The following is a 24,519-nucleotide window of genomic DNA, read 5'->3' as shown; positions in this document are numbered from 1 at the left end:
TGTGTATCATTCGAAGAATTACTAAGTGTGTAATAATATCAAAAAGCCTTATTTGTAATTTAAAATATTAATTAAAGGATTATTGAAAATTATGTGATAAAAAAAGAATATTTTTGAAGTTTTGAAAACTAATTAACGCAATTATAAGAATGTGGGATTGCATTTTTTATTTTTATTTTTTTTACCAAAATGACAAGTATTATATTAAGTTTAAAATGTAAAGTTAGGGTATTTGTGAGTTCCGAATTTTGGTATCGAGCCATTTCTTCTCTGCCTTTTCTCATTATCTTTACTATTTTTAATACAAGAGAAGGCTGAGTAGAAGTGGTTGGGCACCAAAACTTGGATATCACAAATTTTCCCACCTTAACTTTTAAACTTAATATAATTAAGGTTATTGTAGATGCACGAAATGGCACTACACTTTCCTTCTCTTTAAGCTCGGGGGGACCTGCAAAACAGCCCACTCCGACGATCAAGTTAGCCAAATTGATCAGTGTAATGTGCTTTTGAGAAGAAGAATTCGAACCTTTTTTACTCGTAGTTTTCTCCCTTATATAGGCGTTCAACCTGATCGTTTTCCGTGTCATCCCTTGAGGTGACCTGGGGTAGTTAGCCTACTCTCTGACATGTCAGCTGCAGGGGTTGTTGCAACTGCCCTATTGCTTCTGAGAAAGTCAGGTTTGGTCTGACATGACGTGGGTGGTTAGAACTGGTATTGCAGGCTTATCTGTCAGACCCCTCATACCGACCTGCGAGTTGATGGCACAGTTCCGAGCTTCGAATACATGCATTCGTCGGGATTAATAAACCGAGCCACGATCTCGAGTCATTAATCTTGGCCCCTGATCGAGCCACGTGTCCGTGCTCAAGAATTTTCCCCCACAATACCCCCTCCCGAGGGCTCGGTCAGAATGATCGGGTACTCGGGAATATTAATAACAAAAATTGACACGTGGATGCCTCTCATTGGGTCTCAGCTAAGATTAATGATATCTTTACGGCGAATAAAGAGATCATTCTCACTTCTCGAGGGCGGCGGTCGGTTGGGCTCTTATCGCAGTTCGCGCCCTGTCTGCTGGTTTAAACGGCGCAATTATTGCGTGGTGTACACGTGGCGCCCGGGGAATGGCTCGATTCGCGTGCAGTGGGGCGAACGGTCGTATTGGGTTTCTCAGCATTTAATACCTCATCATTATGAGCTTAAAAGGCCCCAGCCGTTGATTTTGATAACGCATCTCAAGGCTTCTCAGGCCTATAAATATCCCATCCATTTCTCATTCTCATTTTCACTCTCATCTACTTTGCCGTTATTCTGCCCGATTGTTCTCTCGCAATCCTTCAGTCTTTTCGGACGTTCCTGCTCGTGCCTCCGCTGCGCCATCGCCGTGCCATTCTGCCGATCGTTGTTCGGATTCCAGGAGTTACCAACTTTTCTTGTAGAGGTAATCCGGTCAAGGCCCATCCTCTCTCCTCTGCCCCTTCCCCCTCACCTTTTCTCTTTTAAATGGCCAAGGGGAAAACCTATTCCCCTGTTCGCCCTCCACTGGATGCTGTTCGGGATACTTTTGGTGTCCCTAGGGCCGTGCGTCTGTCCTATGTGGACGAGACCTTTGTCCAGCGTGAATGCCCCCCAGGTACCTCGGTGGTATACTGGGGGCAGCTGAAGGCAGGCCTCCGAGTTCCCCTTAGCAGGCTAACTCGAGAGGTCCTGAACTTCTTCAGGAGGGCTCCGGGCCAGATGAGCGGGAACTTCTTCCGTCTCATTCATGCTTTCGAGCTAATGAATGAGAGGCTGGAAGAAGGCCTGCAACTCGGCCTAGCGGACATTAGGGCTCAGTTTGCCCTTAAAAAGTGCCCGAGTAGACCGGGTTTCTTCTATCTTTCCAAGAGGAGAGGGAAGCCGTCCTTGATCGAGCTTCCCGACTCGGATAAGGAATGGTTCTTATTCCCTATTCAGTTGTCCGGGCAGTGGGAGAGCGCTCCCGGGGACGAGCTCCCTCCCTTGACGCACCATTCCTTCAACCCTCATGGTGAGTCTTACTCTGTTCTTATTATCCAATTTTCGTTATAGTCTGTATTTGCTAGGCTCCTGAGGCTAACTTTTCTCCGTCATGTTCGCAGGTCCTAGCAAGGACAAGTTCTCTGAGGAATCGGTGGTGATAACGCATTTGTTATCGAACCCCGACCTTTTCATTCACGTTACCGAGCTCCTGCCACCAGCGCTTCGCCCTTCATCCATGGCACTCCAGTCCAAGCGTCCTCCACCAGTCCTGCGATCCGATTCCGAGGACGAGGCTGCGGAAGTCGCGCCCACCCTACCTACCGAGACCCCGAGGGTGGGTGGCTTTGCTTTTGAAGAAGAAGAGGAAGAAGAAGATCACCGGCCTCTTCTCAAGAGGCTGAGGAGGGGGCCTCATCCTTCTAGGTCCCCAGCACCAGCGCCGGTGCTGCAACTACCTCCGCCTCCCGCCGCTGACGAAGCAGCTCATCCAGCCGAACCATCGCACGCGTCCTCGGCTGGATCTGCCCGAAGGGAGGATCAGCCTCTTCCTACCCCCTGGGTGGTACGACCATCAGTTAGGGGTAGGCCGGTATCGGATAAGGATTCTGCCCTATCTGATCCGGCCGTTGCCAGGGCGATCTTCGACGCGTCCGCGCTTCCGCGGGATGTGGAGAAGGTGCGTCGTAGTTTTGTCGGAGACTCGGCAAAATTTTCGAATGAGGCATTCCGAGCTTTGGCCTTGGTAAGTTTTCTACTTTTTGTTTCTGTTTTGGTGCTATCCCGCTGCGCTTGTATCTTTCTAACGCTTTGCTCTTCTTTTCTTCCAGGTCCAACACGCCGTGGCCAAACTCGTTGAGGCTGGCGACACCTCCGCGCAGGACCTTAAATCCGCGGAGGGTCGCATGTCTCAGCTCCAAGCTGAGAGGGATATGGCTGCGGCCAGCTCCCAAAAACTCCAAAAAAGCTTGGATAGCGCACTATCCAAGCTGGAGCAGAATAAAGACAAGCTGGCTCTGGCGGAGGGGAAGATTTCGTCGCTGGAGGAGCTAGTGAAGGCAAAGGAGGCGGAGCAAGAGAGAGCTCTTCAAGACCAGCTCAACTCCCTCCAAGCGCAACTGGATTCCTCGGAGGAGGCCTGGGAGGCGGCATACAACAGGCTGAAAGCGAAACTAAGGAAAGCCGAGGCTGCTGCGAAGAGGCCAGAGGTGATTCCTGAAGTTGAAACTGTCGCTGCCCCCGAGCCACCTATCGAAGATCAGCCTATTACGACCGAGGAACAAGTCCCTGATGAAGCCGAAGCCACTCCTGCCGCGGATGCTTGATCGATTTTTTTTCTTTTACTCTTTCTTTTTGTAACACAATTTTTTGATCCCGTGTGTAATCAACGAGCGTATATATGAATAGATATTTTTCTGAAATTTTTGTGTCCTTCGCTGTTCTGCATTCTTTCTTCTATTTACCATATTGAGGTCTTTTGCTTAAGAAATAAGTGAAATAATTACCTATACCTAGCTCCTTAGGTCCGACCATAGGATTTTTCCGTGGATTTGATGCCAGCAAAGAACCGGAGCTCCGATTCCGAACTAGACTCCATAGCTTATCTTGGCTCCCGTATTGGAGCTAAAGCTTTTCCATCAAACCGACTCCCTAGTTGGGCTCGGCTCCTATGGAGGGGCCGAGGCTTTTCCTTAGACTAACTCCCCAGTTGGGCTTGGTCCCCGTGGTGGGACCAAGGCTTTCCTCCGAACCGACTCCCTAGTTGGGCTCGGCTCCTATGGAGGGGCCGAGGCTTTTCCTTAGACCAACTCCCCAGTTGGGCTTGGTCCCCGTGGTGGGACCAAGGCTTTCCTCCGAACCAACTCCTCAGTTGGGCTCGGCTCCTATGGAGGGGCCGAGGCTTTTCCTTAGACCAACTCCCCAGTTGGGCTTGGTCCCCGTGGTGGGACCAAGGCTTTTCCTCCAGACCAACCCCTCGGTTGGGCTCGGCTCCTATGGAGGGGCCGAGGCTTTTCCTTAGACCAACTCCCCAGTTGGGCTTGGTCCCCGTGGTGGGACCAAGGCTTTCCTCCGAACCAACTCCTCAGTTGGGCTCGGCTCCTATGGAGGGGCCGAGGCTTTTCCTTAGACCAACTCCCCAGTTGGGCTTGGTCCCCGTGGTGGGACCAAGGCTTTCCTCCGAACCAACTCCTCAGTTGGGCTCGGCTCCTATGGAGGGGCCGAGGCTTTTCCTTAGACCAACTCCCCAATTGGGCTTGGTCCCCGTGGTGGGACCAAGGCTTTCCTCCGAACCAACTCCTCAGTTGGGCTCGGCTCCTATGGAGGGGCCGAGGCTTTTCCTTAGACCAACTCCCCAGTTGGGCTTGGTCCCCGTGGTGGGACCAAGGCTTTTCCTCCAGACCAACCCCTCGGTTGGGCTCGGCTCCTATGGAGGGGCCGAGGCTTTTCCTTAGACCAACTCCCCAGTTGGGCTTGGTCCCCGTGGTGGGACCAAGGCTTTCCTCCGAGCCAACTCCTCAGTTGGGCTCGGCTCCTATGGAGGGGCGAGGCTTTTCCTTAGACCAACTCCCCAATTGGGCTTGGTCCCCGTGGTGGGACCAAGGCTTTCCTCCGAACCAACTCCTCAGTTGGGCTCGGCTCCTATGGAGGGGCCGAGGCTTTTCCTTAGACCAACTCCCCAGTTGGGCTTGGTCCCCGTGGTGGGACCAAGGCTTTTCCTCCAGACCAACCCCTCGGTTGGGCTCGGCTCCTATGGAGGGGCCGAGGCTTTTCCTTAGACCAACTCCCCAGTTGGGCTTGGTCCCCGTGGGGGACCAAGGCTTTTCCTCCAGACCAACCCCTCGGTTGGGCTCGGCTCCTATGGAGGGGCCGAGGCTTTTCCTTAGACCAACTCCCCAGTTGGGCTTGGTCCCCGTGGTGGGACCAAGGCTTTTCCTCCAGACCAACCCCTCGTTGGGCTCGGCTCCTATGGAGGGGCCGAGGCTTTTCCTTAGACCGCAGGGCTGTTGCACAAAGATGACTTTATTGATAGTATTTCTTTAAATTGAATACATTCCATGGTGATTGAATTTCATCACCGGTCGGAGTCTCCAAGTAGTAAGCGCCATTTTCCCCGATTTTTCGCACAATATACGGTCCTTCCCAGTTGCAGCTGAGCTTCCCACTATTAATTTCCTTGGTATTAGGAAATACCTTTCGTAACACCATATCCCCGACTTTGAACTCCCTGCAACGTACCTTCCGGTCATAAGATCTCTTCAACACCTGTTGGTACCGCGCCAACCTCTCTACGACCCTTTCCCGCGTCTCATCCAACCAGTCCAAATTCCGAGCCACCATTTCGTCGTTGAATTCTGTCTCGGCCACCAGCGTCCTTGTTGTAGGAATCTGTATCTCGGTAGGAATGACAGCTTCTGTTCCATAGGCTAGTGCGAACGGAGCGAAACCTGTCGCCCTTCTTGCCGTGGTCCGATATGCCCATAAGACACTATGTAGCTCGTCTACCCACCTTCCCTTGTGTTCCTCCAGCTTCTTTTTCAAGTTTGCGAGGATTGTCTTGTTTGATGCTTCAGCTTGGCCGTTTCCCTGTGGATATCTTGGCGATGATTGCAGAGAACGGATTCCGTATTCCTTGAAGTACGATTGTACGCGGTTGCCCTTGAACTGAGTCCCATTGTCCGAGATCAGTGCATAAGGGATCCCGAACCGCGTTATGATGTGCTCCCACGTGAATTTGATAACTTCTTCCTCCCGGATCCGGTGTAAGGGGAACAGCTTCCACCCATTTAGTAAAATAGTCCGTGGCCACCAGGATAAATAGCTTGCCCCCCTTTCCCCGAGGCAGAGGTCCCACGATGTCCATTCCCCATATCGAGAACGGCCAGGGTGATTTCATAGGGTGGAGTTCACTGGCTGGCTGCAGATGCATGGGGGCATGTTTTTGGCATTGACCACAGGTCCTCACATACCTCTTACAGTCTTCCTGCATCCTTGGCCAGAAGTAGCCCTGGGTGATAACCTTATTGGCGAGCGACCGTCCTCCCGAATGATTGCCACAGATTCCCTCGTGGATTTCCGCCATTATGAGCTCGGACTCTTCCTTAGTAAGGCACTTAAGAAGTGGCCCCCCGAAGGACATTCTATACAACTCCTCCCCAACGAGAGTGTACTTGCTGACTGCCGAAGTAACTAACTTCTGGCCTCCCCTCTGTCTTCTGGCAGCACCTTTGAACGCAGATACTGAGTAAATTCTTCTATCCACCCCGACGTTCTATCGACCTGTGAGCACTCCCTTTCCACATATTCGATACTTGCTTTAGGCAGGTACTCCACAGGTAAAGACCGTCCCTCCGTCTCCCCTAGCATTGAGGCAATGTAAGCCAACGAATCCGCATGCCTGTTCTCATCCCTGGGAATCTGGCATATTTCCACTTGGTCGAACTTCTCAATTTCTCGTTTAACTGAGATCAGGTATCTCGCCATGCGTTCATCCTTTGCTTCAAATTTCCCGTTGCATTGATTGGCTATAAGTTGAGAGTCGGTGCATAATTTTACCCGGCCGATTTTCAACTCGCTCGCCATTCTCAGCCCGTGGATAACTGCCTCGTACTCTGCTTCGTTATTTGATGCCCCGTACCCAAGTTTAATTACTTTTTCCAGTCTATCGTTGCTCGGTGTTACAATTACTATCCCAACCCCCGAGCCCGAGTAGTTCGACGACCCATCGACAAAAATTCTCCATCCTGCCTGCTTGTCCCACAGCTCTACTTCTTCCGTCCCTTCATCCTCGTTCTCCAACTCTACCCAGTTCGGATCCTCTACCGGGAAGTCCGCAAGGAAATCTGCCAACACCTGCCCTTTTATCGCCGTCCGGGATTCAAACTGTAAGTCGTACTCTCCGAGGATTACAGCCCACCTCGCCATCCTCCTTGACTTTTCGGATCTGTGCATCATCTCTTTCAGCGGGGTGTCCGTCACAACTCGGATGCGGTGGGAAAGGAAGTAAGGCCTGAGTTTGTGCGCCGAGTAAACGAGTGACAATCCCATCTTCTCCGTCCTGGTGTACTTAACCTCCGATATGCCCAATGTCTTGCTGACATAATAAATAGGATATTCCCGTCCCATTTCAACTTTCAAGAGAACTGAGCTTACCGATGATGGACTGGTCGCCAGATAAATCCCCAGCTCCTCTCCATCTTCCGGAGAGCTAAGGATCGGTGGCTGCCCCAAATACCTTTTTAAGTCGCTAAAGGCTACCTCGCACTCCGTACTCCATGCAAAATTCTTCTCCTTCTGTAATAACATGAAGAGCGGGCGGCATCGATCGGACACCCTGGAGATAAACCTGTTTAGCGCAGCTATTCTCCCCGCCAACTTCTGCACCTGCTTTTGATTAACGGGGCTCGGCATTTCTACCAATGCCCGGATCTGGTCTGGGTTTGCCTCGATACCTCTCCTGGTGATAATGTGCCCGAGGAATTTCCCAGAGGAAACGGCGAAGACACACTTCTTCGGATTCAACTTCATTTTGAAACTCCTCAGCCGATCAAATGTTTGCTTGAGGTCCGCCAGATGGTCTCCCGCTCTCTTGCTTTTTACCAACAGATCGTCGATATACACCTCCACAGTCTTCCCGATCAATCCTTCGAACATTTTTGTCACAAGTCTCTGGTAGGTTGCCCCGGCATTTCTCAGACCGAACGGCATAACTTTAAAACAGAACAGCCCTTGCTCGGTGATGAACGATGTCCGTTCCTGGTCTTCCACTGCTAAGGGGATCTGGTTATACCCCGAATATCCGTCCATAAACGACATTCTCTCATGTCCAGCCGTGGCGTCGACCAACCTATCAATCCTTGGTAGCGGGAAGCTATCCTTTGGGCATGCCTTATTCAGGTTCGTGAAGTCGATGCACACTCTCACCCTTCCATCCTTCTTCGGCACTGCTACTATGTTTGCTATCCATTCGGGTACTCTACCTCCCTGATAAACCCGGCCTTTAAAAGCTTTTCGATTTCCTCATTCACCCCCTGCCTGAGGCGCGGCGACAGCCTCCGTGGCTTCTGCCTAATAGGTCGGAAACTTTCATCAACATTTAGTCGATGGCATGCCACCGACGGGTCTATCCCTGGCATGTCCTCCAATGACCATGCGAATACATCCTTGTTTGCCCTCAGAAGTTGGAGTATTGCTGCCCTCTCCTCCTCCAACATCGTGGTACCAACACTAACTATCTGTCCTCCATCGCCCCCGAGATCCACGGCTTCGACTTCCTCAACTGTTACTCGCTGCTCGGGCAGCGGCTGCTTCTGTAATTGCTACGAAGATTCATTAACAGTTGGATTTACCTTTCTCTTCTTCGGTGGGACGGCCTCAGAGCCTCGATCCTGCTTCAAAGCCAAGTGAAAACACCTCTGCGCCATCTCCTGATCTCCCCTGATTTCCATTATTCCTTCCTTACCTGGGAAACGGATGACTTGATGATAGGTCGACGGGACTGCTTTCATCTCGTGTATCCATCTCCGGCCCAAGATCGCGTTATAAGCCGAGTCTGCATCTATTACCACAAATCTTGTCATTACCACTTTAGACCCTGCTGAGATCGGGAGCGTGATTTCTCCTACCGAGCTGCTGGCGGCGCCGTTGAACCCATAGACGAGGGTCGGCGTTGGCTCCAAACTTTCTGAAACCCCCATTCTCTTAGCCGCGCTCAGGAAGAGAATATCCACCGCCTCCCCGAATCCACGAGTATTCTTCGGAGCTCGACGTTTCCCACTGGAAGCGCGATTACTAACGCGTCCTGATGGGGCCCTGCCGTCCCCCTTAGGTCACTCTCTGTGAAAACGATTGCCCGGGGATCTGCTCCGTGGTTTGTCGTTCCAACCACCCGTACTCCTGACGCCACACTGTTAACCCCGACCATATGTCGGATCTTTTTTACCTTCTCCCGAATCTCACGCCTAGACGGCACTTCGGCCCCTAATAATCCTGTGATGGTATGAATTATCCTGCGCTCTTCCGTCTCTCGACGCCCTCCTTTAGCCGGCCTTCTTTGCTCGGGCTTTCGCTCAGCTCTCTCGGTAGTCTCCCCACTTCTCCTTCCTCCCGTGGAAACATAACCTTTGAGCTTCCCAGCGTCGATCATATCCTGGATGATATGGCGCAGCCTGTAGCAGTCCTCAGTAGGGTGATCCTCAGCCTCATGATACTCGCAGAATGGTTTTCCGGGTTTCCCCTTATACCCCCGTGGCGGCCGAACGAAGTCGGGCTCCCCCCTTATGCGCCTCAGTATCACGGATAGTTTTTCGTTGAGCGGGGTATACACCCGGCCTCTTTTCCACCACGACTGCTCGTTCGAATCTCTCCGCCTTTTCTTACTTCCTTCCACTCCGGGGTGGGTCGGTACCTTTGAAGCGTCCACTCCTCCTTCGCTATTAGCCACTGTCTGGGTGCTTCTTCTTCTGCCCTTCACAGATTCTTCCACCAGGATGTACTTTTCCACCTTCGCATACAAATCCTCTAGACGAGTAGGATCAGACTTGATCAAGGACTCATGCAACCGTGTTCCCGGGATCACCGCAGCGATGCACGCCGCGCATGCTGTGGCCTCGTCCATGCCCTCTACGTCCAGGGCTCTCGTTCGAAAACGGGTTACGAACGACCTAATACTCTCCCCGGGCTCCTGTCGAAGGTTAAATAGAGTGTTAACTCCGACCTTTTCCTTCGCAGGTGCACGAACTGCCCAACGAACGCTTCTTCCAGCTCGGAAAAGTTCGTGATGGACCCAGCTGGTGGTAAGGCCTGGAACCACATCATGGCCCCGAGCCTCAAGGTTGACGGAAACAGCTTGCAGAGCAACGGATCATCATTTTGGTACAGCACCATTTGACTTCTGTAGTGCAGTATATGGTCCATGGGATCTCGCGTCCCAGTCGTAAGTTTCAAACTTTGGCATGTGGAACGACCTGGGTGGTTCTGACTTCATTATCGCCTGCGAGAATGGTGTCCCCTTGAGTTCCCGAATCGCGTTCCGTACCTTTTGCGCGGGATCCTTTCCTCGTGCGAGCTCCTCATCCCTCCTTTTGAGCATCTCCTCCACTTCCTTCCTCGTCATGGTTTCTTTAACTTCGGAGCTTCCCTGCTGCGTTTTTACTGCTGCTGAATCTTCAGTCCAATCTACCTCCGTTCTTGCCGTTCGAACAGGGTGGTCGCTGCTCTGCTCTGCCCCTGGGCCCTCCTCGGTCTCCGCACGCTCGCCTAACCTTTGCCTGAGCTCTTCGTTTTCCTTTCTGATTTTCACTATCTCATCATTTTGTTTCTCCAACCCCCTGCGCATTTCCTCCCTCATCTCTGTGAGTAAGTTGTACATTGCTAGCATTGGATCCGGCGCATTGGGGGCGAGTCTGCTGGTAGTGGATTTGATGGCTCTCCACGATTTTCGCCCCTAGCTCTTCCCATATTGGTCGTTTTTCTCCTTGTAAGTTTCCCACAGACGGCGCCAAATTGTAGATGCACGAAATGGCACTACACTTTCCTTCTCTTTAAGCTCGGGGGGACCTGCAAAACAGCCCACTCCGACGATCAAGTTAGCCAAATTGATCAGTGTAATGTGCTTTTGAGAAGAAGAATTCGAACCTTTTTTACTCGTAGTTTTCTCCCTTATATAGGCGTTCAACCTGATCGTTTTCCGTGTCATCCCTTGAGGTGACCTGGGGTAGTTAGCCTACTCTCTGACATGTCAGCTGCAGGGGTTGTTGCAACTGCCCTATTGCTTCTGAGAAAGTCAGGTTTGGTCTGACATGACGTGGGTGGTTAGAACTGGTATTGCAGGCTTATCTGTCAGACCCCTCATACCGACCTGCGAGTTGATGGCACAGTTCCGAGCTTCGAATACATGCATTCGTCGGGATTAATAAACCGAGCCACGATCTCGAGTCATTAATCTTGGCCCCTGATCGAGCCACGTGTCCGTGCTCAAGAATTTTCCCCCACAGTTATCTTGATACAAATAAGAAAATTGCAATTCCTTCTTAGTTGGTTAATTTTTCAAACTTATCCTTTTTACTGTATAAATATTTAAAATTATAAATAGATACATGTGCGTTTGCACATGCCAACTTCTGGTTATAAAAGTAAAGAAAGAGGACAAGAGGGACGGAAGATCTACCTTTGAAGTTTTACATTAGGAGTTGGAGGTGGAGTCGAGCAAACAAAATTAAATAAATAAACAAAATTAAATAAATATTTATTTAATTTTGCTGTTATTTAATGATATTTTCAATTCTCTTTATTCAATTTCACAAGTTGTACATCCAGACCGTTGGCCCGACTAGTAAGGACAAGGCAACTGGTCTCTTAGAACATCATATCTCACCTAAATCCCCCGAGTACACGCAATACCCCACAAACCACACATACAAGGTAAGCCAACATAAATACAGGTGCCACATAAATATAACTGAAATTCCAAATCAAACTGTAAATTAGCCAACAATAAATTGATTGATTCAAACACTCTTGAGCGTGTGGGCGGTGCAGATTGAACAAGGTAGCTGAACCCCAAAATTTTACGAAAAGCTTCGATACATGTGAAATAGAGAACAAAAAAATAGTTTGATACATCGCTCGAAAAATGGGCTTAGAACTCAAATAGTACCTCCTAATTATTTCGTAAACACGAAAAAACTAAAAAAGTTTCCAAAGCTGGGAATAAACGGCCTCTCATATATAAAATTCCAAGACCGCCATTACCGTTGCTGCATAAAAGGACCTTGAATCACGAATATACGTTAAAATAGCTGGGATTCAGATGCGAAATAAGCTCAACAATTACGCGTTAGCAACCATTTGCTCAGACCCACCATCCGGTTTTCCCTCCTCAATCTGTTGTTGTTTCCCAGACCTCTGATAATTCTTCCTCCGGGATTCCTTACGAGCTTCCCTCTCAGCCAGTTTCATGTCTTTGAAACTCTGTTCAAACTTTGCTTCATCTTCGGGTGAGAAGAAACCCACCTCCATCTCCCCAAGTTCCTCGTACTTTTTCTCGATCTTGGCCTTCCAGAACAAACCCATTTCTGTGTCCATTTTGTGGTAAGGGGTATTCAGCAAGTACTCATCAATCCCACCTGCCTTGTCGATACATCGAAGTGCATGAGTAGTGACTTTGACGCGGATGTGGCGGTTATGGATATAGCTGAAAAGTCGCTTCTCTTGTACGTTGGGCTTCCAAGTCCGTCTTGATCTATCATTACCATGGCAAGAAAATTATTAAATTATATTTGTAGTGACCTTTCTATTTTATTTTTCCCTTGTAATCCACATATTAATTGAAAATTTCACAAGGAAATGAACATTGAATGCAAATCAGAACTGAATCAATAGTCATCTGTTTCGACTCAAGCAATAACAAATCATGATCAACTATGCATTATCCCAGATATTGGGGTCGGCAACATAAATCTATCAAGCGATTCAACTCTATCTTGAGAAACAATATCAAGTAACAGGAATAAATTCTATTAAAGTTTAGGTTCAGCCCCTCTATCGAGAACCATCCCATATCGAGGAGCCAAAAATCAGCCATATATCCTTCCATTCAAGATTCTATTGGAAGAGCATCCTCAAGGTTATTCCAAATTTCATAGTCGAGTTGCTTTTAGAGTGGAGAGAAGTCTAGACAGGTTCTAGAATGATCTTCGGTGTGGGAATCATCTTGGAACTAGGGCTCCAGAAGATCATTCATGAGTGGGAAGTTGAATGCATGGCTAGTCTCACTAATCATATATTCCTTATTCCAATTCATTTTGAAGATAATGACCATTGGATGTGGATAGGAACCAAGGAAAAGACCTTTTCAGTCAAATCTTTTTACAATTCTCTTTCCCTTATGTCGTCTCTGCCTTTCCCTGCCAATGTGGATTGCGGTCCCATAGTTCCCCTTGATTTTTTTTATATATAAATTTGGTTGGTTGGGTTGAACAATGCCCTAACAATGATTGGGTCATCCTCCAAGATGTTATTTCACCTAATTTTTGTTCATTTCGCTAAGCTAGTTGTGAGTCAGTCAATCACTTGCTCGTTCATTGTTATACTGCCCGTGCTATTTGGTCTCATTTTATATCATTGTTTCATATTTCTAATCGTTTACCCAATCCAATCTCTTCCTCGCTTGAGGGATTGCAATCGCCCGAATTTTCTTTCATCAATTAGAAAAGGGTAATTCTGTGTTTAATTCCATATGTTGTGCATTGTGGCATTTAGAAGGAGAGTAATTGAGTTGTTGAGGGTCAAGTACAATTTGTCAAAGACTTGGTCCCTCGTTGCATACACAAGAAAACACTCACACTTGGTGTTTAAACTCTTGTAAGCTTTATTAAGCTCACCCAAACCACTTAGTGTGAGCAATACAATTACTTCTTTCTAAATCACTTGTATTGTCTTGAGTGGATGAGTACCTTATAGAGTTGAGGAACTCCTACGACTCATTGGGTATAGAAGACTTAAGCTAGATCATGGTGATTAGCTTCAGTGCTACACGGCAATATGCAACAAGGGGCTAAGCCATGACAATTCACCTCCGAAAATCATCAACAACATTCTAGGATTTTTGTTATTTTGATATGAAATTTTCAAGGAATTCAAAAGATACTTCTTTGAATCTTATGTTTAGATGGGATTAGGTTTGTAGAATTGCTATGTATTTGATTTTTGTTTGTGTTGTTTCTCAGTGGCCATTCCTTTTCGAGGATTTGGTGCCTGGACAAGGATCATCCTGTGCGAAGGACCAGATACCACTAACTGGCTTATGCTTCAAGAGGAGATTTCCAAGAACCTTCAACTGAGTATGAACTGATCTCATATGGGGAGAGCCAGAGAATTCTTTCAGCAAAAACGACAGAACATCTTAAGTGGTTCTTGTCAACAGGACCAGCCCAGGTAGGGGAGAGCGAGGTTCATTTCGGTCAATGGTTTGCTTTATCTAATAGTTTGTCTACGCACTGGGTACAAAGAGAGACATGGATCAATAGTGTGGGGTTGCCCCTCCAGTCATGGACCTTGGAGGTGTTCAAGGTTCTATGTAAACTTCTGGGAGGTCTGATTAAGGTGGATACTTCAGTGTTGATTAGAAGAATTTTTACGGCAGCGAGGGTTCTGGTTGGCAGTCCAGGAATCAATAAAGCTAGAGGTGATAAGGTGGTTTGTGGTCATCACTCCTATGAGATTTCATTCATTTTGGTTGGCCTAGGCACTCACTTTTTTTCTAGTAGGGATGATAGGCTACAGTGGAGGAGACTGATAGAGAAGAAGCTACGAAGCAAGGGGTAGACGGCGTCCTACAGAACTGGTGCGTAGGAGAATCTTCAGAGAAGATGGAGGAACTGGGGATGACTAAGGTCCAGGAACATGTGGCATTGGTTGGCCCAGGCCCGCTAGTTCAGACCCAATCTCCTTCGGTTAAAAGTGGCCCAAATCAAATTAGCTCATTCAAGGATGCATTAATTCTGGCAGTTGGCCCAAGGGAGGTAGAGAAAATTTTCGAAGAGTCCAATTGATGTGTTAACCATACGGACATTAGATCTATTCCGTGCATCAGAGAACAAACTCAGAGTGATGGGCAGGTAGAAGTAACTGTGCTCAGGAAGTCAATGGGAGAAAAGTATGTCTTTTTTATCCGATGGATGAGGGGAGAGATCTCGAGTCCTTGTCTCCTCGATCAAGTGAGAATTTACCGTCCGATTCAGATGAATCCTTCGTTGAAAATTCGATTGGTGCTTCCCCTGTGTGTGGAATCATCTCTAAAAGGCGATGACAATATACTCGAGCACAGCTGTATGGTAGTTCAGAGGGGTTTTGAAAAACAAATCTGTAACGATACAGATGGCGTGGTACAGAAGGAGGAGCTTGTTAAGCTGACACGTGGCACACGTGTTCTCCGTGCAAAGAAAATCTGCAGCCAATATCTGCCGAAGGTTCATGGACTTGGGTTTAGTGAGGACAGCAAAGAAAAAGGTCCACAATCTCAATAACGGATTTGGTTTGAGGGCTGGCCCAATTACCAATTTGGATATTTGCCCGTCAACATGGCCCTTTCAAAAAGAAGTTAATCAAAGGGTCGATTTTGAGGCCCACAGTTTGTTTCAAGATTTGGTGGAAGTCCCAGTACCAGTCGAGAACAGATTCGTAGGGAGTGGTGCTGGAGTTTTTGTGGACGCAATCGGTTATGGTAACAACCCATCCCAGGGAGAGGTGGTTGTTCAGGGTGCCTTGGGGGAGCTCAGATGCAGGTTTACTGGTAGCTCTCACCCATTCGATAGTGATGCGCCTTCTGCGGCCTAATCATCTCATGCGTGTAGTGAGTTCTCGAGTGCCCTCTCCAAACAAAGGGAAGGCAGTTGCTCAGGGTTTATTAATTCTTTTGAATCCTCTTCGTTGTACCAGAAAAGGTTGGTGGTCTTCCTGCTTTGCAAATTTCCTCTCTTTCCCTCTTGGTTTGACGTTCGATTGTGTATGTTCCTCGAAAGGTTTTATTCCTAAGTTGGCAGGTCTCAGGGTCAGCATTCTCATCGATATTTACTTCCTCTCTTCTACTTTCATAATCTGGTCTCTCCTTGGAAATCAAGAAGGTACCCCAAAGAGATAAACATGTTGGGAGAGGCATTGGGTACTACACTTTTCCCAACACCTTACTCCTCGTCTAGATCTTTCAAGGACTATTCTGTGAGAGACTTGGTGGGTAGAAACAAGAGGGCTTTTTCTTGTGGTAGTCAAGGATCAAACTTGATCCAGTACATGCCTGATAATTTGAACACTTCGGAAGAGAGCTTCGGTGAAGTAAATTGTTAAGTACCAAAATCCGCATGTTGTTATTCTTCAAGAATCGAAGTTGGATCTTATTAATGGTTCAACTGTGTTTGAGGTGTGGGGTGGGAGTTCAGTCAGATGGGTGGCACTTCCAGCGATGGGTTCTGCAGGAGGTATTATCGTTATTTGGGACACTAAATTTTTAAAGGTTACGGATCATTAGGTTGGGACCTTTTTGTTTCCATTCTGTGTAATTGTTTAGGGTCGAACGAGACGTGGGTTTTATCTTGGTATGTATGGCCCTACTAGATCTTGGGAGTGTGATCATTTTTTTTTTTTTTTTTTTTGGGGGGGGGGGGGGGACTTGAAGTTGCGGCATCTTATTGGGAAAGGTCTTGGTGTCTTGGAGGAGATTTAATGCCATCCGATTTGCTCACGAGAAGAGAAGGGGTCACACTCGACTCCCTTTGGGAGCAACACACAGATCTTTGTCGGCTTGGGAGGCCCTAATTGAGAGGATGAGAAAAAGGCTAAGTACTTGGAGAGCTAGATACTTGTCTAAAAGGGGGAAGATGGCCCTACTTAGAAGCATGTTGTCTAGCATTCCGATTCACTTCTTATCTTTGTTTTTGCTACCAAGGAAGATCAAGTTGGAGCTTGAGAAGTTGGTCAGAGATTTCTTGTGGAATGATAGATTGGATAATAAAAAGATTCATCTTGTGAATTGGAAGTTGGTGTGTCGTCCTAGGAAGTTAGGAGGTCTTGGTTTTAGAAGATTTAGGTCTGTGAATAAAGTTTTGCCAGGGAAACATCTGCTAATCTATATGATAACGTAATTGATGTTGTCCGTCAATGGAATTTCATTTTATATTTGTATGTTTTTAGCCAACCCTTCTGCTTACCGCATCAGCCTATCTCATTTTGGATTTTTAAATCTTGCAACTACCAAAAGGGCCCTAAAACTACTTAACAAATCTACAACTCGGATCGTTGGCCATTACAAAAACTGCATAAACCCTTGATAACAATTGCCCATTCTAGAGAAAATCATGCGCACCAAAGGAGAGGAGAAGCTTCCACAACAACTCGTCTGCAAATCCCAAACTTCGAATTTAACTATGCCAAGGGTTAGCTCTAGTTTCATACGAGTACTACGGTTGGGAGAATCTAGTCCATGACATTAGGCTGAAATCTTAAACTTATCTATAACTCCCTATGTTCAATCAAGCAGAAAGTGCAAATATGAGCACAACTCAATTTGCAAATGTAATCATGTGGCTTATGTTCAGCAATCAACACAACTATCAAACTTTTGAGATGATATTTTCTTCTTTATGTTCAATTCAGCTTCAAAACAGAACAATAACAAAATCAAAGCTATTGATATAATTTTGGATTATAATGATGTTTAAAGAGAAACTTTCTGACCTAAAAAATGAACATTCCACATTTTTTCAAAAACAAAATCACAATTTCAAACCTAATTTCCTTAAGAACAACTTATAAAAGAGCTGTAATAAGAACTTCAGTGGATGAGAGAGAGAGAGAGTACTTGTTACCACCGTCTTCGCTGACTTGGTTTCCAAACTGGATGTGACGACCAGCGTAGATCCCTTTCTTGGCTCTCCCCATCACAATCTTACTGTTTGGGAGGCATTTCATCAAAGATTCCTTAACTCCTGGGGCAAAGTTCTCTTCCCCGATCTTTCTAACTATCTTCTTGAACATTTCCTTCGATCTAAACGCCATTTTTACAAAGCTCTGATCAATTGATCTCAATGGACCGACTGATTAATCAATCACTTTGGTCTCTTTTGTTTTGTATTTTTTTTTTCTTTTTAATTTGCTGCTCGATCTGCACTGTGAAAAAGACGAAATAAAATTAGAGTAGGCCTATAAACGAATGTTTATCGAGCCGGATATAGCTACATCCGAATTCGAATCCGGTTAGCTTATCGAATATCCGATAATATTTGATTCGATTGTGAGAAAAAAAAAATTCTTTATATAAACTAAATACACTCATCTTCAACATTTGTGTACCCAAACAAACACACAAAATTTTCCCTCAAAATCAATTGTCTTTAAAAGCAACTCCAATGGGTGTCTTTATTTTGGCATATTCTCACATTTTAGAGATGATTCTCTTTTCTAAACCTAAGCAAACTCCAACGGGTCCCAACCTCTAAATCACTATTCACATAATAAAAAAAACAATAAACTTGTTATTGACAACCCAACTTTACTTATTACATCCCAAAGTTAAATATATAAAGTTTGTTATTTGGCAACCAGACTTTACCTATTACAGCCCAAGTTTAAAAAATAAAATAAAATAAAATTGTTATTGGCAACCTAACTTTACTTATTACACCCCAAGTTAAATATTAAAAAAAAGAAGAGAGAGAAAAATGCTACTGGCAATACAACTTTACTTGTTACACCCCAATTTAAATTAAAAAAATAAAAATCCACCACTTGTATGAGAAATAAGATTTTGTCTGAACATCTTATGTTTACTAGAAAAATATAAATATATACATTTAAATTAATTTCATTTATTTCAAAAAATAAATGAATATTTATGATTAAACTGATTTTATATATATATATATATATATATATATATAGAGAGAGAGAGAGAGAGAGAGAGAGAGAGATGGTCTCTGTTTCACTATTCATCTTGTACAAATAGCAATTGTGTTCCCACTATTTTACATAAATGCCATTCTTATTTCCTTTTTCAATAAAAATATGTTTTAAATATAATTTTTGTCTCTTATTTATTTTTAATTATTATTATTCAATATTTTTAATTCTTTTTATTAAATATTTATAAAAATATTTTAAACTCAAATTTAATCAATTGTTCAGCACCGAACATTTTGGCAAAACATTTTTCAAAACATGGGTTAGAAGTTTTGGAATTGGCTGATTTTTTGTGAGGATGATCTCTACGGTGAGGAGATCATCATCACCAAAAATCAGCCCATTCCAAAACTTCTAACCTCATCAAAAATGTTTTACAAAAAATGGACGGTCCACGATTTTTCAACTTGTAAACATGGGGCTAGAAGTTTTGGAATGGGCTGATTTTTGGTGAGGATGATCTCCTCACCGTAGAGATGGTGAGGAGATCATCCTCACCAAAAATCAACCCATTTCAAAACTTCTAACCCATGTAAGACAAAAATGGTTGGCTAAAATGTTGGCCAAAATGTTTGGTGCTGAACAAGACCCTATATATATATATATATATGGGAGCGGTTCAGCGGCCCTCTAGTTTGCCAAACATTTTTCAAAACATGGGTTAGAAGATTTGGAATGGGCTGATTTTTTGTGAGGATGATCTCTATGATGAGGAGATCATCCTCACCAAAAATCAGCCTATTTCAAAATTTCTAACCCCATCAAAAGTGATTTAGAAAATTGGACGGTCCACGATTCTTCAATTTGTAAACTAGGGTTAGAAGCTTTGGAATGAGCTGATTTTTGGAGAGGATGATCTCTTCACCGTAGAGATCATCCTCACAAAAAATCAGCCCATTCCAAATCTTCTAACCCATGTTTTGAAAAATGTTTGGCAAACTTTAGGGCCGCTGAACTGCTCCCTATATATATATATATTTGCTTCGTCTCCAATTCCAAAGATGTGAATACTCTTCTCCTTTGCTCATTAGAAACCCTTTTTCAGTATTATGTTCATGAGTTTTACATGGAATATTTATTTCTGATGTTTTGGAGTTCAAACACATGGAGTTCATTCTTTGAGCTTGTGGTGGGTGTAATTGTTAGCTATTAGAAAGCCAGCTTCCACTGATTTCTCTGAAATATATTGGAAAATTAGATTGATATTTGTTCAATCCTTCTTTTTTTCTTTTTCTTTTTTTGCGAAGCTGTTAAATTCAAATTATCTAGATACACAAAAATAAGACTTGTCATCATTCACAAACAATATCCAAAAATTTGAGGTTGGCATCATGAATCATAATTAGTCATTCGAATCTATCCATATTTATAAATAAATAAATAAAACAATAAAGTTCCATAATTCAACAACACCAATCTGTTCGTTTCAGATTTGAATTTTCATGCAAGTACCTAACTTTAAACATTCCAACAAAAAAGTTTTCTTCTCTAACACTCGATTTAACAAAAGTTCCATAACAGTGATGAATCCATAACAGATTAACAAAGAAATAAGATCACCTTCTACGAATTAAAAAAGAAGTAGCTTAGAAATCAATCCATCTTTAAATCACATATCGCCTACAATCATAGATACGAACTTGAATCGAAGACGAGCGAAAAAACCTAGAGATTCAACAAAGGCAGAAGAAAACCTGGGTTTCAGGGAACTTTGTTGCAGTTGAGATCTTCTCGAATTGACACGTCACCTTCGCTCACCACCTCTTCAGCTCTTCCCCTCCATTGTTCCACTCGAGTTTAAGAATGAGAGAAAGATGTAAGAGTTTCTCTGCAACTGCTTGCCTGAAAGACGAAATTCGATAAAGATGATAGAGACGAAAAGGGTTTTCTTCGAAAGTGAGGTAAAGATGAGAGAGACGAAAACTTTTGGATCTCTGCAACTGCTTGAAACCCACGATTTTTTTTTTTTTTTTTTCTGGAGTCGTCTCGATCGCTTGCGCTCGCAGGAGATGAGAAAACGAAAACGGTGGGATTTTAGGTTAAGTTTTGGTTGGACATTCGTTAAAAAATGGAGGGCATTTAGGTAATTTCATATGAATCGTTAGTTTGGGTAGTGGGCTTCGCGGAATAGCCCATTGGAGAAGCGGATTTGCGCCACTCCAATAAAGAGCCGCTTTTTAACTTCATTTAAAATCTGCAGGAGCTAAAGAAGCCCAAAAGAATAGCATTTCTCTCGCTTTTTGGGCTTTAAAAAAAAAAAAAAAAAAAATCAACTCCAAAAATCCAAACGAACAGGCCCTAAGAGATGGGAATAGAAATTAGATTTTGTTGTGTCGCATGAATACATAAAGTATATAACATATATGGGGGCAGTTCATGGGACATATGTAAAAATAATGGTTTTTCAAAATATGGGTTAGAGATTTTGGATTGAGTTCAATTTGAAACTTATAAATCTATCAAAAGTGATTTATAAATTATTGATAAAAATTCGACAGACCACATTCTAAATCACTTTTGATGGGATTAGAAGTTTCAAATTGGACTGATTTTTTCTTCTGAATGATCTTCTCATCATAGAGATCATCCTCACAAAAAATCAATTAAATCTGAAATTTCTAACTTATATTTTGAAAATTTATTATTATTACATTGTTTTTACATATATTTTTCATATGTCCCATGATCCATCCCCAACATATATACTTAATTAAATCGGATTGGATATTATCGAATTGGATGTGGCAACATCTGAATCCGTATTCAAAATTTATTTGAATCTTAAAATAGCATCTGAATTCGAATCCAATATCCGAAAAATGAAGTTGGGTTCAATTTAAAACCCCTTCTTAGGTTCATTCAAAGGAAACCTAGTTCAAAATTTGTGGCTTCATTTGCCCTAAATTCGTCAAACCTAAGGTGCAATTAGTAGTGGTATGGAAATAAATCCTAACCTAATGTCCTATATTAATATATGTTTTAAAGACAAGTTCTTGCAGAGTGTGTTTTTAGGGTATAATGAATTTGACAAGTAAAAAAAAAAAAAAAAACAAATCAAATCAAATAAAACGAATGAGAATTAGTCTTGGACTTCGGTTCTACACTAATCATGTAAAAACTCAATATGAGCCAAATATTAAATTGTAAAAATGATTAAAAAAATTTTAAGACCTGAAACCAAATTCCATGAATCATGTGGTTCCCCTTAAACATCAAAATTCCACACTAACAATCACAAAAAAAATAAAAAAAAAAAAATAAAAAATAAAAAATGGCAATCGTTGTGTTCGATCATACTTCCTTGTGATGGAATCAATCGACGTCGATGTCAAAAAGAAGCAACAAAATCCAATCTAAATAAGCCAGAACCCTGGAAAATGAAGAATGAGAGAGACAGAGCCTACGTGATTTCGTTGGTTTGCTAGTTTTGAATTTGGTTTCACTGTTCATGGTTCGTCACTCTTGAATGAACTGATTCTAGTGGGTAGTTCATGCCTTCGTTTATGATAGGGGGTGTCTATTTGCACACATGAAAATTGCAACTTACACTTACTTCCTTAATATACTCATCTTAACATTAAAATAACTATTTACATACACTTTAAATGTGCTTTAACTTAAATTGCTTTTTTCACCAACTTAAAGGTATGAAATCATTTTTCTTTTTCTTCATTTCTCTTATTTATTTTTATTCTTCTTCTTCTTTGCATTTAGAAAGATTTCAATGAAGGTTTTAAACTTTGATCTTATTTATTTTTCTTACCCTAACACTTACAATCAAGTCGAATCCATTCACATGAGAAAGTTTTTTTGGTAGGTACTTACTGAATCTCCTTGGTAATATTTGGTAGGTACTTACCGAATGTGTTAAAATAAGTCAAGTTTAAACTTATTGAATAGAACTGTGATTTTGTGCATCTTCCTTGATGATTAAATGCAAAAAAATAAAATAAACTTCAAAGAAATAAAATAACTTAAAAAAAAAAAAATTTAATCTCTATTGATTCAACTTCTTACAAAACTCAAAAGGAGATGAAAAAGAATAGGAAGAAAGGAAGAACATAATGAAGAAGGAAGAAGAAGAAAAATGAGTTTTAGATTTTTTGTTCTGTAGGTGGTGAGTGGTGTGTGTAATGAGCAAAAATGAATGGGTAAAATGATAATTAGATTATTTTTAACAAAAGTCACATAAGTTTATGCAATGAGCTGATTTGATGTGTGCAAATAGACCCACCCATTGTGTTAATCTCATAAAAAAAGACTTAGATAAGTGAGCATATCATCAATTTAAAAATGAAGTGTTACTTTTAATATTAACCAAATCTTAGGATTTCTATAATAAGGATTGTCTCTAATATTAACCAACCTATAAGGGCATCTTGAAAATTCACCAAAATAAGGGGATTCATTAGGTCCATTGTTTTTGCTGAATCCAACCTGGTTTGGATTGTATCAGTTCGCGGTTCACTACTATATTAGCGAATTAGGTAACATAACTCTCAAACTTGCGACACAAACGGGGAACAAAAGTTCTCTCAAACAGAAAGAATGCTACTCACATCCCATCCAAGCATTTATTTTATTTTAAGCATTTTACCGAATATTACAATCAATTTAAGCCCTAGTAACACGAACATATGGGGTTTGAATTAGGGAAAATTACTTAATAGAATCCGTGGGAGGGGGGTTCTTTCTAAATAATCCCAAACTTTTAATTGATAACCTGATAGTCCATTTAGTACACTTTTTATTTCTTTATAGTCTCTCAACTTCATTTCTTGTTATAATGTTTTTGAAATACCCAAACTATCATTTTTCTCATTTTCTTCACATAGTTGGATTTTTCAATGACGATTGCAATAATTTTCGTTGATTTTATACTGTGGATTATGAATGATCTCTTAATATTATATAATGAGCATTTAGATGTATTTTTTTTCAATTTATTTCAACGATTTATAACAAGTAATAAAGAATGAAGTTGAGATTCACCCTAAAAAGAGAAAGTGCAGACTCTAAAATCTTTGAAGATTTTGCTGTAAATTTGGATTTTAGTGTCTATTTCACAACTATGATATATACATTTTAGGTATTTCAAAAAGATAGATCTATCCAACTTTGAAGTCGAAAAAATGAAAAGAAAAAAAATATGGATCACATTTACTGTGTCAAGTTCAATATTTTTATTGTTGAGTTCAACAGTTTTTTTTTAAATTATCGAATTTAACATTATAGAGGTGGATATATCCACTGCTATTCTGCTATAGATTTTATTGTCGAATATGTCAAATTTCAAGTACAACAATTTTAAGAGATATCTGCCGCTATTGTGTTGAATTTGACAATAATAATGTTGAACTCGGTGATAAAATGTCGTGAGCTTGACAATAAAAGGTGGTGAACTAGACACAATAAATGTGATCCAAATTTTGCCATTTTTTTTCTTTTAATTTTTTTGACTTTGATACGGGATAGATCTTCTTGAATACCTAAAATGCATATATTATAGCTGCGAAATGGACATTTGGATCAAAAGTTACGATGAAATCTTCAAAAAAAATTAGAATCTCCACTTCATTCTTCATTTTTTTTGTTATAAATTATTGAAATAAATGGAAAAATACATCTAAGTATTCAAAATTAGGAGTACATCACTCTCCATTCGTCATTTACGACAAAAAATCATTGAAAATGATTGTAATCTCCATTGTAAAACCTAATTATGTGAAGAAAATGAAAAAAATGATAGTTTGAGTATTTCAAAAACTTTTTAAGGAGAGATGGGGTTGAGGAACCATGGAGGAAGAAAAATGTTTAACCATCAAGCAACCACCCAAAAGATGGGGACTATTTAGAAAGAAATCCCTCACGCATGATCTCATTAGTAATTTTTCCTAAAAAATATGTTACCTAATTCACTTTATTCGAATTCATGTTTGTGGTTTGTTACTCTAGAACGAACTCGGTTCTTGTTCTTACGGATAGATAAAAATAAAATAGGAAAAATCTTAAAGGACCCTTACAGAGGGACTTCTTTCTAAATAGTCCATAAGTTTTGACCAGTCTCT

General features: G+C 42.8%; 3 protein-coding genes across 4 annotated transcripts; all 3 read right to left on the bottom strand.

Moving 5' to 3' along the window:
- Positions 1-6,190: 6,190 nt before the first annotated feature.
- On the bottom strand, positions 6,191-8,697 carry LOC147392958 (uncharacterized). The gene is made up of 3 exons (XM_086456464.1): positions 8,350-8,697; positions 8,029-8,304; positions 6,191-7,984 (listed from the first exon to the last, which is right to left on the bottom strand). The coding sequence occupies exons 1-3, from the start codon at positions 8,695-8,697 to the stop codon at positions 6,191-6,193; spliced, it is 2,418 nt and encodes an 805-aa protein (XP_086312590.1).
- A 14-nt stretch (positions 8,698-8,711) lies between these two features.
- On the bottom strand, positions 8,712-10,370 carry LOC147392957 (uncharacterized). Its single transcript, XM_086456463.1, has 2 exons — positions 9,884-10,370; positions 8,712-9,802 (listed from the first exon to the last, which is right to left on the bottom strand). The coding sequence occupies exons 1-2, from the start codon at positions 10,368-10,370 to the stop codon at positions 8,712-8,714; spliced, it is 1,578 nt and encodes a 525-aa protein (XP_086312589.1).
- Positions 10,371-11,484: 1,114 nt separating this feature from the next.
- Positions 11,485-20,459, bottom strand: LOC147392956 (Ribosomal L28 family). 2 transcript variants are annotated; one of them, XM_086455901.1, is made up of 3 exons: positions 20,146-20,459; positions 17,355-17,662; positions 11,485-12,242 (listed from the first exon to the last, which is right to left on the bottom strand). In XM_086455901.1, the coding sequence occupies exons 2-3, from the start codon at positions 17,549-17,551 to the stop codon at positions 11,831-11,833; spliced, it is 609 nt and encodes a 202-aa protein (XP_086312027.1). In that variant the 5' UTR covers positions 17,552-17,662; positions 20,146-20,459; the 3' UTR covers positions 11,485-11,830. The 2 variants fall into 2 exon arrangements, with proteins under 2 accessions (XP_086312027.1, XP_086312028.1); XM_086455902.1 differs by having other exon boundaries at positions 17,355-17,657.
- Between the last annotated feature and the right edge of the window lie 4,060 nt (positions 20,460-24,519).

The sequence above is a fragment of the Akebia trifoliata genome, chromosome 10 (assembly GCF_017979445.1).
Source record: "Akebia trifoliata isolate Shusen 1 chromosome 10, ASM1797944v1, whole genome shotgun sequence".
Lineage (NCBI taxonomy): Eukaryota > Viridiplantae > Streptophyta > Magnoliopsida > Ranunculales > Lardizabalaceae > Akebia > Akebia trifoliata.
Note: the sequence above shows the minus strand (reverse complement) of the source record. Positions and strands in the feature narration are given on the sequence as shown.

Bases quoted from the DNA above. Each gene is read 5' to 3' on its own strand.
- LOC147392956 (XM_086455901.1), bottom strand. From the start codon at position 17,551: ATGGCGTTTAGATCGAAGGAAATGTTCAAGAAGATAGTTAGAAAGATC. The intron at 12,243-17,354 runs GTACTCTCTCTC...TGGTAATGATAG, and splicing joins AGCGAAGACGGTGGTAACAA to ATCAAGACGGACTTGGAAGC.
- LOC147392958 (XM_086456464.1), bottom strand. From the start codon at position 8,697: ATGGGGGTTTCAGAAAGTTTGGAGCCAACGCCGACCCTCGTCTATGGG. The intron at 8,305-8,349 runs GTAAATCCAACT...TTACAGAAGCAG, and splicing joins TCCCACCGAAGAAGAGAAAG to CCGCTGCCCGAGCAGCGAGT. The intron at 7,985-8,028 runs GTGAATGAGGAA...CGGGTTTATCAG, and splicing joins CGCCGCGCCTCAGGCAGGGG to GGAGGTAGAGTACCCGAATG.
- LOC147392957 (XM_086456463.1), bottom strand. From the start codon at position 10,370: ATGTACAACTTACTCACAGAGATGAGGGAGGAAATGCGCAGGGGGTTG. The intron at 9,803-9,883 runs GTGCTGTACCAA...ATGTGGTTCCAG, and splicing joins TGCACTACAGAAGTCAAATG to GCCTTACCACCAGCTGGGTC.